The sequence below is a fragment of the Glycine soja genome, chromosome 6 (genome assembly GCF_004193775.1).
Source record: "Glycine soja cultivar W05 chromosome 6, ASM419377v2, whole genome shotgun sequence".
NCBI lineage: Eukaryota > Viridiplantae > Streptophyta > Magnoliopsida > Fabales > Fabaceae > Glycine > Glycine soja.
In genome coordinates, this window is record NC_041007.1 from 22,282,240 (window position 1) to 22,300,876 (window position 18,637).

Here is an 18,637-nt window from a genome sequence, read left to right on the forward strand (position 1 = left end):
TTGAGATTTTACTGATATTGTTGTCGCCGTATGTAACATATCCACTTTTCTTGGGGGAAATGGTTGTAAATTTGGATACATCTCCTGTCATATTTTGGAACATCCACTGTCGATGTACCACTTCTTCCTTACAGAATCCTCTTTGTTGTTCTCATGAGATTTTGTCATGAGACACAAGTTGACTTGGTCTTCATCATGATCTTGGAATAACCTATTCCTGAAAATACTTTTTAAAAAAAAAACAAAGAATCTAAAGAGGCCATTAATCTTGAAGTGGTTAAACTTTCTACAAGAAACCTGCTTTGATACCACTTGTTGGATCGAGTGGCCTCAGAATAATTAAGAAGGGGGGTTGAATTAATTATTCCTAAACCTTTACTAATTAAAAATTTACTCTTCTAAGGCTTTTACTTATGTTGTTAAGAGAATAAGGAGTAGAAGAGAAACTTAACCAAAAGTAAAAGCGGAAATTAAAATGCATAGCGGAAATTAAAAGAGTAGGGAAGAAGGAGACAAACACACAAGAGTTTTTATACTAGTTCGGCAACAACCTATGCCTACATCCAGTCCCCAAGCGACCTACAGTCCTTGAGATTTCTTTTCAACCTTGTAAAAATCCTTTTACAAGCAAAGATCCACAAGGGATGTATCCTCTCTTGTTCTCTTTGAACATAGTGGATGTACCCTCCACTAGAACTGATCCACAAGAGATGTACTCTCTATTGTTCTCAGTCAACAACCCAAGTAGATGTACCCTCTACTTGTACCACAAAGGATGTACCCTCCAATGTATTAATACAAAGATCTCAGGCGGTTAAACCTTTGATACTTTGTGAATGGGGATACAAAAGAATTCTCAGGAGGTTAGTCCTTTGAACACTTTTGTATAAGGCAAAGAGAAGAATCAAAAGAATTCTTAGACTGTGTCATTTTTGAATTCTTTGACAAGGGAGAAGGGAGACACAAAAGAATTCAGGCGGTTAGTCCTTTGTTCTTTTGGAAAAGGGAGAAGAGAGACACAAAAAGAATTCAGGTGGTTAGTCCTTGGCGAATTCTTTTTGGCAAAGGGAGAAGAGATGAAAAAAATGAATAGCACAAGTTTTCAAGGTTTAGAAAACCAGAAAACTTTGGAAAACTTTTGGCCCAAAGAAAAAGAAGAAGTTCAAAGAGATTCAAGGCTTGTAAAGGATTGTATAAGATTGATTGGAAAAGTATATTGAAAAGTAAATCAAAGCCTTGCTTTTATAGACTCTTCATGTCTAGCCAAGAGGACCATTTAGAAGAGTTATAACTTTTAGAAAAAACTTAAAACCAATTTGAAAAAGTCAAAAACCATTTGAAGAGTTACATCTTTTGATTTATTCAGAAACAATCACTGGTAATCGATTACCAAATCAATGTAATCGATTACACAAGGCTTTTATGTGAAAGGATGTGACTCTTCACATTTGAATTTGAATTTCAACATTCAAAGGCACTGGTAATCGATTACCAAAACATTGTAATCGATTACAGCTTTTTGAAATTAATTGGAACGTTGTAAATTCAGTTTGAAAACTTTTTCAAATCCATTTTGCTACTGGTAATCGATTACCAGAGAGTAAAAACTCTTCGGTAAACATGTTTTGAGAAAAACCATGTGCTACTCAAATTTTGAGAAAACCTTTTCATACTTATCTTGATTAAGCTTTCTCTTGATTCTTGAGTCTTGAATCTTGATCTCTTGAATCTTGATTCTTGAAATCTTGATCTCTTGAATCTTGATTCTTGAAATCAACTTTCCTCTTGAATCTTGAAGTGTTCTTGATTCTATCTTGAACTCATTCTTTGATTGACCTTTGAGCTTTTTGTCATCACCTTTGTCATATTCTTTTTTTATCATCAAAACATCTTTGAATCACTCTTGATTCATCATGAAGCTTTGCTTCTACATTTGTACTGACCAAGCATAGTCGGCCTTGGTTTGTTTTGCGATTGCAGGTTTTAGGGTTTCCTGAGTGGATGACTCAGGCTTGATTGTAACTATTTGGGTCAGTGACCTTTCATTTTTAGATTTCTGGGTAGATGACCTAGCCTGGGTTGGTGACCCAAAAGATGTTGTGGAACTCTTTTTGATGGTTGCCTTTGGTAGAGCCAACTTGAAACTTTTACCTGTGCTTCTGCCTCCTCTTAGGGAGGTTCCCGTTGCCTTAGGTGGCATGACCATTTTTCTATAAGAATTCACAGGTGAGATAGTCAGGTAGAGAATTTGAGGTGCCCTATATGTATTCTATGTCAAAATAAAAAACACTTAGGATTGCTTGCCATCTAGAAAAAATTGGTTTAGAAGCAAGATTTTTGACATCTTTTTGTAAAATATCTTTAGCCGATTTACAATCAACTCGTATTAAAAAATTTTGATTTAGTAAATCAAATTGGAATTTGGAAATGTACAAAACAATTGCTAAAACTTCTTTTTTAACAGCTGAATATTTTAATTGTGCAGAATTCCAATGCTTTGATGTGTATGCAATGACATGCTCTTGGTCATGGACTCTTTGTTTGAGGATACCACCATAACCTATGTCAGATACATCAGTTTCAATAATTTTGAATGCCTGCGGAATTGGGAGATACAGACATTTGATAGATTGGATTTTGAATTTGATATCTTTGACTACTTGAGTATGTATGTCAGACCAAGGAGGTGGAATTTTCTTCAACCTATCATGCAACAGTTTGACAATATTGTTTAAGTATGGGATAAATTCTCCCACATAATTTAGACAACCAAGGAATCATTGTAATTGCGTTTTGTCTAAAATTTGGTTGGGGAATTTGCTGGAAAATTCTATTGACCTGTCAATTGGAATGATTGTGCCTTGATGTATATTGTGACCAAGGAACCTAATTCGTGTTTGAAAAAGATTAATTTTTGATTTGGAAATTGTCAGACCATTTTGTTTGATAATATGGATGAAGGTGTGCAAATATTTGAAACGTTGTTCAATGTTTTGAGAAAAGATTAAGACATCATCTATGTAGACAATGTCGAATTTTGAATAAGGATTGAAAATATCATTCATAATTTTTTGAAATTCTGAAGGGGTGTTCTTTAGACCGAATGGCATAACATTCCATTCATATTGCCCGAAAAGGTACTGTGAAGGTAGTTTTGTACCTATCAGATTCTTGAATCTGAATTTGCCAAAATCCAGATTTCATGTCAAATTTAGAAAATAATTTTGCAGAATTTAATCTGTTGAATAAATCTTTTTTGTTCGGAATAGGGTACCTGATCCATTGTAAGGCTTGGTTTAGCGGTTTGTAATTTATAACTAAACAAGGTGTACCCCGTTCAAGTTATGCCTATTTGTTAACATAGAAAGCAGCGCAAGACCATGGACTTTTGCTTTTTCTAATTAAGCCTTTATCATGTAAATCTTGGATTTCCTTTTGGCAGTATTGAAGAAGTTCTTCATTCATCTGAATTGGTCTAGCTTTTGTGGGAATTTCTTTTTACCTAAAGTCTTTCTCATAGGGGAGATCGACAATATGTTTTCTTCTATTCCAGAATGCATGCGGCAAGTCTGAACAAATGATTGATTGAATATGTTGTAAAAAAGATTGGATTTTCTCTTTTAATTGGGGTTTCTCTAGTTGTAGCTGAATATTATTAAAAGCTACTTCTTCTTTTAAGAAGTTGATTTGGTTGATTTTCTTTTCTATGAAATTTATGTTTCTCAAAATTGGTTTAGTAGAAAAATTAAATGTAATTTTTCTTCCTAAACGAATGGTAGTTATTCCTTCCTTAGATATATGAAGGGGAAACAGTGCTCTAATGAAGGGAGTACCTATGATTACTTCGTTCTTTAGGTTTTTTACCAAAAGAAAGTTTGTATTAATCCTAAGACCTTGATTTTCAATAATTGCACTAGATAACTTATAGTTAATCTTTAATTTTAAGCCATTTGTTGTGGTCAATTTTTCTGAAGTTTTCTCAAAGAATTTTGTAGGAACTAATCCTTCCAAAATGCAGTTTGAATCAGTCCCTGTATCAAATAGGGCCATTGTATCCAAGACAAAATCATTAATAATTATTCTAATGTTTATGTAAAATTTTTGGATCTTAATCTTGTTGATTAATCCCATAAACATTTTGTCTTCCAGATTTTCATTTTCTACATTCTTTTCTATACTCTCAGAATCACTGTTTTCTTCAAGTTGAGATAGGATGATCTGATGAATTTCTTGTTGTTGACGACGTTCCTTTACTTCCTTTTTAAAATTATTGATCTCTATTTGGAGATCTTGAATTGTGGTTGATTTTGCTGAAGTGTTTTCTAATCTCTTGAATATATTACTAACATCGAATTTATTATTTGTAATAAAATCTTTTGGTCTGGGTTTGGTTTCCAGAGTTTTCTTTAATTTTTCCAGAAAAACCTTCTTTTCCTGGGGATCTGGTATGGAATTGTTTGCCTCAAACAAGAGATCTTGTTCTCTTGTTAGAGTATTGATTTCTCGTTTATCATCGTCCGTAGATGATGGCTGGTCATCTTGTTTGATTATGTTGAGGTTCTCCTCAGAGAATGTGGAAGATGAAGTTTTTGTTTCTTCCTCTAAGGTTTCAATAAGCAGATTATTAATCTGCTCTTCAATGGTTGGTTCTAGGTTAAGATTTCTCAATTTTCTCTTTAACCTACAATATTTGCTAATGTGGCCTTGTTTTCCACAATTGTAACATGTTATTTTGGGTTTTATTTTCGGTTTAGGAGTGTCAGATTCCTTACTGGTCATGGGTTTATGCGAGTATCTCCTTCTTGGAAATCTCTTTTTGTTGAAAGTTTTATTTTCATGGGATTCTTTCCTAAGGTTTTGTTTCTTCTTTTGTTTTCGACAGACTGGTAGTCCAAATTGTTCACAGAAAGATCCTAAATCTCTCTTTGTTTGGGCCTTTTCTTTGGCTAGTTCTCTTTGAACTTTGTCATCTTGACATATTTTTAAAGCTACTTTCTGGACATATGAAATTAATTGGCAATAACTTAAACTCTCATATGGAATATCTCCATTGACAGATTGGCTACGAATTTTGTCTCTAACCTTATCTCCTAATGATCTTGGAAGACCGGCTAGAAATTTTTCTTTCCAAAAAGGTTGTTGGCTATCTTCTCTGGTGTAGACTCTAGTTAGGAAGGTATCTCTATACCACCTAAAATCTGCTAAAGTTCTACACTTAAGATTTGATAATAATTTTGCGGACCTATCTTTCCAAAGGGATGAGTCACCAATAAAGTGTTAGGCTATTGTAAAAATAAGTGTATTAACAGCGTCAGGAATCTCCTTATTATCATCATTAGTAATAACTTTTCCATTGCGATCCGTTTTGACTGAGCCGTAAATTTTTTACTTTTCATCATTAGTGAGATAATTATCCCACCATCCTTTTAATTGGCCAGAAAATCCTGCCACTAAGATATCAATGATTGTTTCCTCTGAACACTCATGGGATGTTTGGTAAGTCGTGGCTACCATGGTCATGTGTTGGAGTGTATTCATAATATTATACTCTATTTGGACATCTATATTCCATTCATAGATGTTGTTTGCACTAAAGCTTTTAAAATTATTTTCGTCTCTTTCTTGTAACAGGAGGTCAGGGGCGGTTAGTCGTTGGTAATAAAGTTTGGAGGGTGTTTTCCAATGTTTGGAATTTATTGGTTAATGTCTTTCTCCGATACTGAACCTATTTCAGTTGTGTTTTCTGAATTTTGGTCACTATCTTCATTAATAATATTATTTAATTTGGAGGTGCTTCTTGTTTTCATTTTTTATGTTTCTTCAGAAGGTTGGGGAGTTTCAAGGATGACCCTAAGTAAACTATCAAGCTTGTTTAATAATTCACTATTATTGTCACCTACTCCTACTATAAGGGATTTGTTTCTTCTTAATTCCCTAATTTTTTGTTTTGCCTTTTCACTGACCTTAAAAGGTTTGAATAAAGATTTCTCTATAGGGACATTTGATGGAGATTCTTCATGACTTTTCTGTTTAGGGGTTGCCTTTATTTTAATGAATTCCCCTAAAACTTGAAGATATTTATTAGTGTAATTAGCTTGTTCCATTAGGCTTTTGATGTCTTTGGAAATTATATCTTCATTAACATCTTTTAATTTAAACGAAACGACCATGACAGGTTTGTCGTTACTGTCTTTGACCTTTGGCAGTTGGTATTGTGTTGTGGGAGGTAATTCCAATTGGATTAACTCACCATCTTTGATTTTCCAATTGGTGATGACATTGGTTGTTGGATCACCTATATATATATATATATATATATATATATATATATATATATATATATATATATAAGAAGAGATCAAGTCACTGCAAGAGTGACTTTTTTAGAGTTGTTGTCCATCATTATTATTCATTTTCTTAAAATCTAATGATTCTTATTATTAACTAATATTGACCATTAGATTCCAAGAAACTAAATAGTGAAGATGAGAAGTAACACTAAAAAAGTTACTCTTAAAGTAACTTGATACCCCCACCTCTCTCTTAAAATTCTTGAAGTTCAACTTTTTTTTTCTTAAGATTTTTAGTTCCTAAACAAAATTTTGATTGGTCAAGAACCCTCAACTTTTTGCATTAAATTTTTTAGTCTCTAAACTTTTGAAAATTCAATTTTTAGTTCCTGAAATCCCATTAAATAAATAAAATAATGGGTCCAAACTTTTGTTCATGAACTAAAAATTGAAATTTCTAAAAGTTTAGGGACCTTGACCAATCAAAATTTTGTTCAAGGACTAAAAACCTTGATGGAAAAACATTGAGGGACATTGACCAATCAAACTATTGCTTAGGGACTAAAACCAAATTTCAAAAAAATTTAGGGACTAAAAACGTAGTTAACCCTTTAAAATAAAAACTAATTTTGCATTAACTCTTCTCCCTTTTTCTATAATACATTAATGTCTATATGTAATAGCATAATGAAGGAAACACATAACAACAACAATCACAAAACACTAACTCTCTAACAAACTTATTCTAATTTGGGCTTCTACATTTTTTATTGTTTGTTGGCCCACATCAATACTTCCCCCATCAAAACCAACCTTGACTTCAAGTGGGTTGCCCTCCATGTGGGTCTAGATTCAATAATAAGTGGCCCACGAGGTCATTATCTTCCTCAACAACTATCAAGAAAAAACAACCACGACACTTATGGGTGTAGGAGTATTTTTGGTCACAGTAGAAATAGAGCCCATTTTCATGTCATTTTGCAATTTTATGCGTTGGGGATGTGCTTGTAACAATGCTTTGGCGATGGCCAATGGAGACGTGAGTAGTGGAGGAAGAGTTGTCAATGAGAAGCACTCAGGATTTGTTCACTGAGCTACAACATACATGGGAGAAGCTGGCGGAGGGGGCGACGTTCGAGAGTAGTTGTCGAGTGGGAATTGCCACTAAAGCGGCAGTGGTGCAAACTAACGATGAAATAGAGATCCTATAGGTTTTCCTCGTGCAATCGCATTAACCTGGAAGCATTGGGTAGTGAGGAGGGTTGTTGCATGAGTATGTCACACTTAATGTCGCATTTGAGTCCAGATACAAAGTAACTCAAAAGAAATGGAGTGGGTAACCTTAAAATGCGATTGACAAGGGATTCAACTCAATAAGGTAATCAACAACAGAAGAGGATTTGTTTTGTTCACTGAGCTACAATATATGTGGGAGAAGCTGGCGGAGGGAGCGATGTTGGACAGTAGTTGTCTAGTGGAAATTGCCACTAAAGCGGCAGTGGTGCAAATTAACGATGAAATAGAGATCCTATAGGTTTTCCTCGTACAATCGCACTAACCTGGAAGCATGGGGCAATGAGGAGGGTTGTTGCATGAGTATGTCACACTTAATGTTGCATTTGAGTCCAGATACAAAGTAACTCAAAAGAAATGGAATGGGTAATGTTAAAATGCAATTGACAAGGGATTCAACTCAATAAGGTAATCAACAGCAAAAGAGGTCATGACCAAATTGAATAACCTACCGTGAAGGTCATCGAATGTGTAAGGAGCAAAATGGGTCTACCCATTGCGGTACATCCATTGATACCATGCTAGGGCCGCATCATCCATGTAGAAAGAAGAAATGGTAATATGTTCTTCCTCTAGAGTCTAATGATATTCAAAGAATTGGGTGATTTTGAAAATCCACCCTAATTCTTATGTGCCATCAAATCTAGGTATGTCAAGTTTCAAAAAGTGTCTCAGTGGAGATGCACCAAACGCCAAAGAGGGAGTATAAGTACAGATTGGGGGCCATATCATCAAGTTTCATTGTCAGGTGGCTTGAAGTTGTGCCAGCTGATGCACGATCTCATCAAGTTTATGAGCTAAGGGATTTATGTTGGAAAGTAAACCTCATCCCATAGACCACGTATTACATATGAATCACTAAGGGATTAGAATGTACCTTTGTAGTGTGTTATCGAATAATGTGTTTTTCTTTATCACCAAGTGCCAAAAGTACGACACCTTTACTCAATCCTTGCGAGCAACATTTAGAGTGGGGTCTCAATGCTAGCAATGGTAGACGTGTAGGGATTTGGTATGGCACACTGTTTCCCTCAATAGTGAATAATGAATGTCATGTAATGCGTCAATTTCACCTCTCTCATATACTACCTTTGGTCCTATATATAAGAAACAATTATCTAATTTATCAAAACTAGAAAAAGTAGTTAGATTACTTAATTTATCGTAAATTTTAATTTTATTTCAAGATTACCCATGACATTAAATGATTTAAGATATGATTATTCTTTTAAAAGATAATTTTTCAATCGATGAATGTGTCTTGTTTCGTTAATAGTTCAATAAATTCACCCACTTTCATGGGAAAAAGATAGTAATCATTAGGTGTAAAAAGGAAATTTAGCAATAAAGTCGTCATATGTTTCTTATAATTAGGGTCTTTCATATATAGGAATGAAAATAGTATATAGGATAGTGATTTTATCCAAATTCCAATTAAATCTTATCTTCATCAAATCTTATTTGATACAAATAATTATCTAATCAAATCTTATTTGATTTAAATCTATAGATAATTATTAAATCACATCTAATTAATTATCCCATCAGATTTTGTCTTAATTACTTAAATATATTGTTAATAAATTAAATCTTAATTTATTAATTAACTATGGACTAAATTAATCATATTTAATTTATTCATCTACTCTAATTGATTACTCTATGTGTGTAATCCTATAAGCTCCCACTAGATTGACAATAATATTATCTTGTAATATTATGGACAGTGATTGACATCTAACAATGCATCGTTGCCACCTAGTCCATGATAAAAATTGATGATTCAATTTCAACCTTACTGCAACCATTTCCACTGTGTAGCCTTTCTCCTTTTGTCCAAATGTCTTGATTGAACATGAGGCATAAGAATTTCATTTTCATTAAGTTCGATCATCGATTTCTCGATATACAAGTGAACGCTAAACAAAAATAGGTCAAATATCTCATATTGACTCGTTTTCGCATGGTCACGCATATAGCGCATCCCACTCTATCGAGAGGCCCATAGACATAAGTCTTGCTATTATGCTATGTAGAAGGGACGAATCCTATCTACATCACTCACTTCCCTTAACATGATTTATTGCAAGCCCAAATACTACCTTTATGATCACTCTGTTATGAATGATGTTTGATAGCATTAAAGCCTACAACTCCTACATGTAGGAATCGTAGTGACTTCAATTCGAAGAACCACTATCACTTTATATGGTTGCCATGAGAATCAATTATGACACTTACATAACTATTATGAAGCCTTCTCATAGTGGGTTTATCCAATATAAATATTACTCCTAATATTTATACCTGGATGTCGACTTGATATCTCATATCCATGACATATGAGACGTGTTCATTAGTCTACCGAGACAATAACCTCAATGCATTATTGTCACCTTAGACAACAATATTACTTGACCATGATTGAAACACCCCAAGTTTTGAGTACTAGGAATATACCATAAGGAAAACTCTTATTAGGATCCTTTTGTTATATTTTCTGTAAATATTTGTTATTATTATTTGTATATTATTGGTTTTGTCCTAAGCATGTACTTGTGATGTGATAGTGTGTGTGTGTGGGGGGGGGGGGGTTCCTATACACGTGTGTATTTTATGTGTATTATTGTTGTTTTTGTAGTTGGTGTTATATTATATTTAGTGTTAGAAAGGTATTAGATTAACTTCTTATAGTTAAAATGCTTGAAAAGTTGTCTAAGTCTAGTGTTAGTTTTATGATGACAATCCTAAAAAGACCAATTCATTCATACAACTTAGAAACCAAAATCAGCTTTCATCTTAGAGAAAATCAGCTCCAAAGTAAATCACTTGATCATGAAAAGCACTTTAAGTCCCACATTAGGCAAAATAATCCCATCAACCCTTTTCTTCCTTTATATATAGAGGAGACCTATAAGCCTTATATGCACCAAAGAATTAAGTGAGCATAGCGGTAAGTGTGGAGCCCCTCCTAGTCAATATTTTATATTTCCCTTTGAGTTTTCCAACTTGGGGAATTTAAATGGCTTGAGATTATGTTTTAAATCACAACCAAATTTTTTTTCATAGTAAGAGTTGTTGTGGAGATCGTGGGGGATAAAGTCATTGGGTCAATTTGTTCTTGGGAGTGGTCGCGAGATCGTCTTCATTTTCCTTGTTGAGGAATTGTTTCATTTGAGGTTAGGGGAGTGGGTTCTCTTTTTTTTCTTTTGTTATATGAGTGGTAATGAGCCACAGGTAGATTGTATGACCTTAGGTTTATGATTATAACAAGTTTATTTTCTTGGATGGGTTGTGAATACCTTAAAGAACTTTGTTTTGTTATAATTCGGGTGAATTTGATTGTTGTATGTTTTCATGTTTTGCCATTTTGATATTCTTGAAATTGAATTTGATAATTGATGTTGAACGTACATGTTGACTTTCTGATAGAAAATATTATCTTAGAACACCAAAACGCGTACCTAAATGATATAGTTAGACTTTGTGTTCTTCAATATAGTTGTAGCCCTGGCTGTTATCTAGCTAAAGGATTTGATTTAACTCAAAAAAGGATGTATATAACTCTAGATATTGCAATTTTAGTGAGTAAAGGTTAAGCTGTTAGAATTATGTGGTCAGTTTGTATATTTCCTAATTTTAGGTTTCTAAACTATTGAATAGGATTTTGAGGTCAACATATAAATTGTACATAATTGTCTTATCTTTCTAACGAGATAAGAACCAACTTAATAGGATTATTACAACTCCATACATGATTATTATACTCTATGAAAGTCATAGTAACGTATGAGAAAAAAATGAGTGTGTAATATTGATATCATAATGAGTGGTAGTACGATGCATGACATTTATACTTATGATTGGATGAATGAAGTGATGTGATGATATTGTTGTGTAAATGAGTGAATGTGCCCATGATTTATATTGTGATTGAATGCATGATGCCCACAAGTATATGTGAAAGTAATATGTCATGATATGAGTATGTGTTGTGAAAAATGTTAGGAGAACCCAATCCTCGTGGGATAGGAATCTCCAAGGGAATTCGAAAATAAATCATGTGCATATTGTCTATGAACCATGCATCATGTTGTGCATATGTGTTTTGAAGTGAATGACGCTTATGAACCTAATCGGGAGGTCATGAATGAGTTGACATATGACTCAGACCTTGCGGGTGCAACAGTTTGGAATCTCCTTTAAGCTCATGTTGATCACATGTGTTGGAGTATCTTTGCAAGGCCAAAACACCCTAACACGCCACCAATGGTGTCATATCGATGAGAGTGATAATGTTGAGTTGCCCATTGTGTGGCAATTTGTCAACTACATGGACTCCTGGGCTACATTCATGGTGTTTTCCAAAATGGTACCAAATGCATACGAGTCTACGAGTCTAATGTGCATTGCATTTCGTGTGTGACTTATGTCTGGAATGTTTGATTTGGATGAGGCATGCTTATGTGGTGGAACCTAATTGTTTATTAATGTATCTTATATCTTTATGTCTTCTTTAATGTTTTAAATATATTGTGAGATGTATCTCACTGCCCATTTGTTTGTCTTGTTTGTGTTTGGGCTGAATGTCATCCTTGCAGGTGAGTCTCTATAAAGTTATGATGATAATGCTACATGAGAGGCTTAGATCTCCACTTTATATTACTAATAATTTTAGGGTTTTGGATGCTCTGAAACAATGTAATATTGAGACAAATGTTTTATTCATTTATCTAAGGATTAAATTAATGAGTAGTTTTTCACCATATTTTATTTAATATGGTTTGTATGGACTTTGGAGTGCCAAGATTTGTTTAACATGTGTTGTTTATTGATTTGTTTTCTTTAAGTTTAAAAATATTTGTCATGTAATACTCTTACCGTGAAATAAGTTTTTTTTTTTAAAAAGTTGATACATCCTTTTATTTAAATTCTGAAGCGAACATATTTAGAAAACATTACAAGTATATTTGTCTTGGGGTAAAAGGGTTTTACAATGATACTTTGAGAAGAGTGTTTCATTGTTCAATGAATATTACACTATAAAAAATAATAACATAGTAATTGGCATGTCTTGTAACATCTTTCGTTACAATAACAACCTGTAATAAAACATACCAAAAATAATATAAAATTTCAAAATTATAATATTCTGAAAATACCTCATGTACAAAAATATAAACCAAAATTAAAATACAAATATAGTATAAAATGGATTGATCATTATGTCTAATTCCAACAATTTGGTGGCTTAGAACCTGCAATGGGAAGAGAAACTCTCAATGAGAGCACCAAATGATGTGAACCCTTTTTTTAGCAAACTAAAGCTCCACATAGATTTAGAGAAAGGAAGTGAAATAGAAATTTAATTTCCATTAACTCTTTTCCTTTTTTTTGTAATACATCGGCATCAATATATAATAGCATAATGAAGGAAATGCATAACAACAATCACAAAACAATAACTTTCTAACAAACTTATTCTAGAATATACTGATGGGCTGAATCCACTAATTTGGGCATCTACTTTTCTAATTAGGTCATTGCTTGGGGCACCCAGCAGATTTCAAAAATGCCAAAAATACCCTATACCCTTGTGGGTATTTTCAATTATAAATAGCAGAACCGATTTTTCATTTCTGCAGCGCTTTTTTGTTTCCACGAAATCTCACTGCATTAGTTTAAGTTGCTTCCGTTAGGGTCATTTTCAAAGCGTATTTGGTCTTCAGTGGTGTACGTGCATCGTTAGGAGTATACGGTGAAGTTGGGTCGTTATTCATTGCCAGAGAAGAAGAAGAATAAGAGGTACACGAAAAAAACTTAGGAACATACGGATCAGCAATCTGTATAGTCATACAGATTGCTAATCCATATGAACCATACGGATTGTTGATCCGTATGTTCATATGGATTTCACTTATATTTAATTTTTTATTTAAATTGCAATTTAAATATAAATATTTTGAATTATATATTTAATTTGTTTTGTAGTGTAATTTTTTTTGTAATATTTTTAGTAATTGTAGAAATTTTGATTTGGTGATATTATTTAATAGTTGTATAGAAAAATGTATTTTGTAATTAGAATGGTAAAAAAATGATAATATGTATAAACTTTTAAAAATTGCTAAAACTAACATTAGATTGCTTATAAATTAATTTACTAATGATTGATAATTAAACATATTTATATGACAATGATTATGTATTTACATGTTTAACAGAATTATGTATTTTAATGTTTATTAAAATTATGTATTTTTTAGATTTATATGACATTTTAATGAATATGTGTAGTAAAAATGTAGTATGTGGTTATATGATGTACAATACATTTTTTTATTTTATTTTTCTACACAACTATATTTGTGTCGATAACAAATGAGGTGATTGAATAATTTTTGAAAGTTGTGTTTTTTGGTCATTGAATTTGTTAAATGTTTTATTAAGATGGACGAAGAACAGTGGATATATGATAGTATCATGTCTGAAGAAGTTGATATGAATGTTGAAAATGAGGAAGATGCTAGCGTGAAAGTAGAGCATGTCGATTGCTTTGATGCCTTTAATACTTCTCAGGTATTTGTGTAATTTGTTGTTGTTGGTACAGTAATTATATTACATGTGTTTATTGATGTTAGATGTTTTTGAATTATGTTATAGTTATTTGCTAGTCGTGATGAAGTTTTACATTGGGCTCGATCGGTGGCTCATGACATTGGATTTGTTGTCGTGATAATGAGGTCAGACACCAATACTGGTGTTCAAGGAAGGACCTCATTTCTATTAATAGCTTGTGAAAGAAGTGGTGAATATAGGCCCAAGAAGAATGATTTGGTAAGAACATGCACTGGCAGTAGAAAATGTGGATGTCCGTTCAAGTTGCATGAAGCCAGTTTTGGGAGGAAAAGGATGGATGGTGAAGTTAATTTGTGGGATTCACAATCATGAAATGGCAAAGTCATTAGTTGGTCATCCATATGCAGGTCGACTAACAAAGGAAGAGAAGATTGTTGTTGTTGATATGACAAAGTCGATGGTGAAGCCAAGAAATATTCTGTTGATGTTGAAGGAGCACAATGTCAACAGTTATACAACAATCAAACAAATTTACAATGTCAGGCATGCTTGTCGTTCTTCCATAAGAGGGAATAACACCGAAATGCAACAACTCATGATGATGCTTGATCGAGATCAATATATTCACTGGCAAAGGATGAAGGATGATAATGTTGTACGCGACTTATTTTGGAGTCATCCTGATGTAGTAAAATTAACCAATTCTTGTAATTTGGTTTTCTTGATTGACAGTACCTACAAAACAAATAGGTACAAGCAATTGTTGCTTGATATTGTTGGTGTTACACCAACAGGAATGACATTCTTCGTTGCTTTTGCTTACTTGGAAGGAAAACGTGTTAATAACGTTGCTTGGGTTCTACAACGGTTTCAGGGTCTTTTCATGAGAGTTAATGCACTCCCCGAGGTTATTGTGACCGACAAAGATTTGTCTTTGATTAATGCAATTAAAACTGCATTTCCAGATGCTACGAACTTGCTGTGTCAGTTTCACATTGACAAGAATGTGAAGACAAAGTGCAAAACCCTGGTTGCTCAAAAGAAAGCATGGGATTATGTGATGGAGGCTTGGGGGAGTTTGGTTAACTGTCCATGTGAGAATTCTTTTGATGAGTTAAAAACATTAAAATGGATTGCTCTCTGTGGCCTATGTTTGTGGACTATGTGTGTCAAACATGGGTGATTCCGCACAAAGAAAAATTTGTGAAAGCATGGACTAACAAAGTAATGCATCTAGGAAACACAACCGCTAACAGGTATGAATATGGTTTTATGTTTGTGTTGATTTATTTAATTGTTGACTTAAATGAAAATCTTGTGGTTGTTTATACGTTGTTGTATATTTCATTTGTAGGGTTGAGAGTGCTCATTGGTCATTAAAGAGACTCTTAGAAAACTCCCTTGGTGACATATGCAATGTTTGGGAAGCAATGAATAACATGATGACACTTCAACACACCCAGATTAAAGCATCTTTTGAGACAAGCACGCATGTGGTTGGGCATGTGTTTAAAGTGACCTTGTACAAAAAACTATTTTGCATGATATCAAGGTACGCTTTAAATGAAATTGCTACTGAGTATGAGCATGTACCTTATGCAGGAAAAAACCCTACACGTTGTGGATGTGTCATAAGGAGTACCCACAGTCTTCCATGTGCATGTGAGTTGTCTAAATATGTTTTTGGCTCAATACCACTGGAGATAATCCACATTTTCTGGCGGGGACTTAGTTTTTCAGATCAAGGGTTATGTGATGCAAAGGTAACCATAACTGAGGAGATGGAAACCATATCAAAACAATTTGAGCAGCTCGATATTTGTGGCAAAGTACATTTGAAGACAAAGCTGCGAGAAATTGTTTATCCTGATCTGAACTTTATGTGTCCTCCTCCAGAAAAGGTGAAGACCAAGGGTGCTCCTAAAAAACCAATGACCAAACAACAAAGGTCGACAAAACGTGATCCGTCTTATTGGGAGTATGTTGATGCATTACACTCTGTGCAAAATAGTAATTCTTCAGTGAAACATAGTGCATCATCATCTGAGCAACCAATACAGAGACAGAATATTCCAATGTTGGATCAATTTCATCCATGCATCCAGGATTCTATTGAAAACATTATTGATGTCAAAGCGGATGGTAATTATGGCTATCAGGAAATAGCTGCCTTATTGGGTATGGGTGAAGAATCATGGTCATTGGTGCGCAACCATCTGCATAAAGAACTGATAAGCTGGTCGGAAGAGAATATCAACTTGCTTAGTGGCATAGAGAGATTTGAGGAATTAAAGCGTTCTCTACTTGTTGACGGATTATCTATGGTACATAAATTTATTATTGTGTCAATTTTTCTTAAAATAACAATTATGTAACCGTTATTTGTTGTTTGTTACATGTAGGTTACCATGGACAAGTGGATAAATATTACGGATATAGGATATGTCATTGCTTCACGATACAACATGATAGTTGTTTCTCTTTCATGACAACAAAGCATGACATTTTGTCCTCTTAGAAGTCAGCCGCAACTAGATTCTTTTGTGCATCGTGTAATATGCATTAGTCATGTGTATGGAAATCATTTTGTACAGGTAATTGCATAATTATGATGTTAGTATAATTGCTCACAATGTAGTTGGTTATCTTACATTGAATCTGTTTGTTGTTATGTAACAGGTATTTTTACGAGACCATTGTCCTTTACCACCATTGGTGTTATCAGGCAAAGCAGTGGCCCACCTCATACATAGGTAGAATGCAGCGTTACACAAATTTGTCTAGGTTGAAAACCAAATTTCTTGATTTAGGTGAAGATTGAACATAACATGTGTTATTTTCACTTATGTTTTGTGTAAATAATTATTTTCTTGACATTTATGTAAATAATAATTTATTGTCAGTCATTATTTTACAAATTTAGGAAATAATAAAGTACTTCAAAAATAATAAAGATACGGTTTCATTAGCTAATAGTCACAAATTTAAACATTACATTACTTTAACATAGTTGAAACAAACAGAAGATGCATCAAAAAATACAATTAACTACTACTAATTTTGCATTGAATCATGTTGCGACCGACACATGTCGTCTTCCATTTTGATTACCGGTTTACTAAAAACAGCTAAAATTTCTATTTGGTCAAATTGTTTCCAATAGTTAGACTGTACTAAAAACTTGAGCACGTCATCATCAGTTTTCAACTCAATAATTTCAAATTTGATAACTTTATCTGAATACTCAAAATGATCTAGTTATTGAAAAAACAATCACCTTACCATTTGTGATTCATGAATACCATAAGGGGGAATCCCTTGAGGTGCAACTTGTTTGATCACATCCTTCAGTCAATCGATGGTCCACCTTGAAGGAATGTCAAATATTTTTGGATTTTTTCCTGTGAACGAGTAACCCACAAAGTCGTGTTGGCGTGGCATGTTCCACCTCTCGTTGTAATATAGCAAGACATCATGAGTAGGGGTCATAGTGGCTTGAAGTAAGTTAAATATACCATCAGGTGTTCTACCAATGGTACATAATAACTCAATCGGGCCAACACAAGACTATTAATCATTACACGTTAAGATTGTCTTAACATCATCATCATTTTCTATTGCATAGTTTGAAAGCCAAATTGGTTACCTGCATCTACGAATGATTGCCGGTAGTAAATTTCATCCAAATATTGATCGTTGGTTAGTTGAAGAGTATTGTGAATTCTGGTTTTGAACGTTTGAAAACCACAATTGTTTGGTACTCAAATGGGTATCGGATTGGAACTTTGGAAATAAATACTAGATTCGTTGTGAATCATCGATCCATTGGGAAAAATAAAAGTTAATTTGGAGTTGAAAATGGTCTGACTGCTTGTTTCTCTCAAAAATGTCATAGTTTCTTATAAATTTCGTTTCTAAAGTGACCGAGAATGTGTGAGTGTTGGTGTGGTATATATAGATGATGTTCACTAAGACTGCTTGTATTATTTTAAAAAAAAAAATAGACGTGTCACTTTGTATGTGTTGTCAACTGCAACAATGTTGCGTCATGCTTTAATTTTGCTTCAGACATGCATTGTTACTATTAGAACTAAAACAAGTGAGTAGTCATTTCTATGTCTGTACATACGTGTAGTATTCATTTTTTAAAGCATGAGTATGCAATTGACAGTGTATTGTCAACTTTAAGAACGATTTATGATGGTTCAATGTAACAAATAACATACATTCGTAATTGGTTATCAACAAATTAATTTAACCTCAAATCAATATTGATGGCTAAATGCATGATAAACGGATGACAAAAAATTTTATCGCATAATAAAAAACGTGTCCGTAAGTAAGGTACCAAAATTATAAACCTACCAAATGTTACTGTCCATACGTAAATGTATAAAAAAAATATTATCCAAAAAATAACAAATAACATGTATAACGCAAATAAAAAAAACAACTTCAATGACCGTCCGTCCGCC

General features: G+C 33.4%; 1 protein-coding gene across 1 annotated transcript in view; it reads left to right on the forward strand.

Annotated features, from left to right (window-relative positions):
- Positions 1–16,651, forward strand: part of LOC114416008 — a 28,111-nt gene extending 11,460 nt beyond the window's left edge. Inside the window, exons 3-7 of the mRNA XM_028380888.1 lie at positions 14,034–14,162; positions 14,247–14,326; positions 14,895–15,341; positions 15,517–16,486; positions 16,565–16,651. Of these exons, the coding sequence (XP_028236689.1) occupies positions 14,034–14,162; positions 14,247–14,326; positions 14,895–15,341; positions 15,517–16,486; positions 16,565–16,651 (1,713 nt within the window). The remainder of the gene's footprint in view (positions 1–14,033; positions 14,163–14,246; positions 14,327–14,894; positions 15,342–15,516; positions 16,487–16,564) is intronic.
- The last annotated feature ends 1,986 nt before the right edge of the window (positions 16,652–18,637 follow it).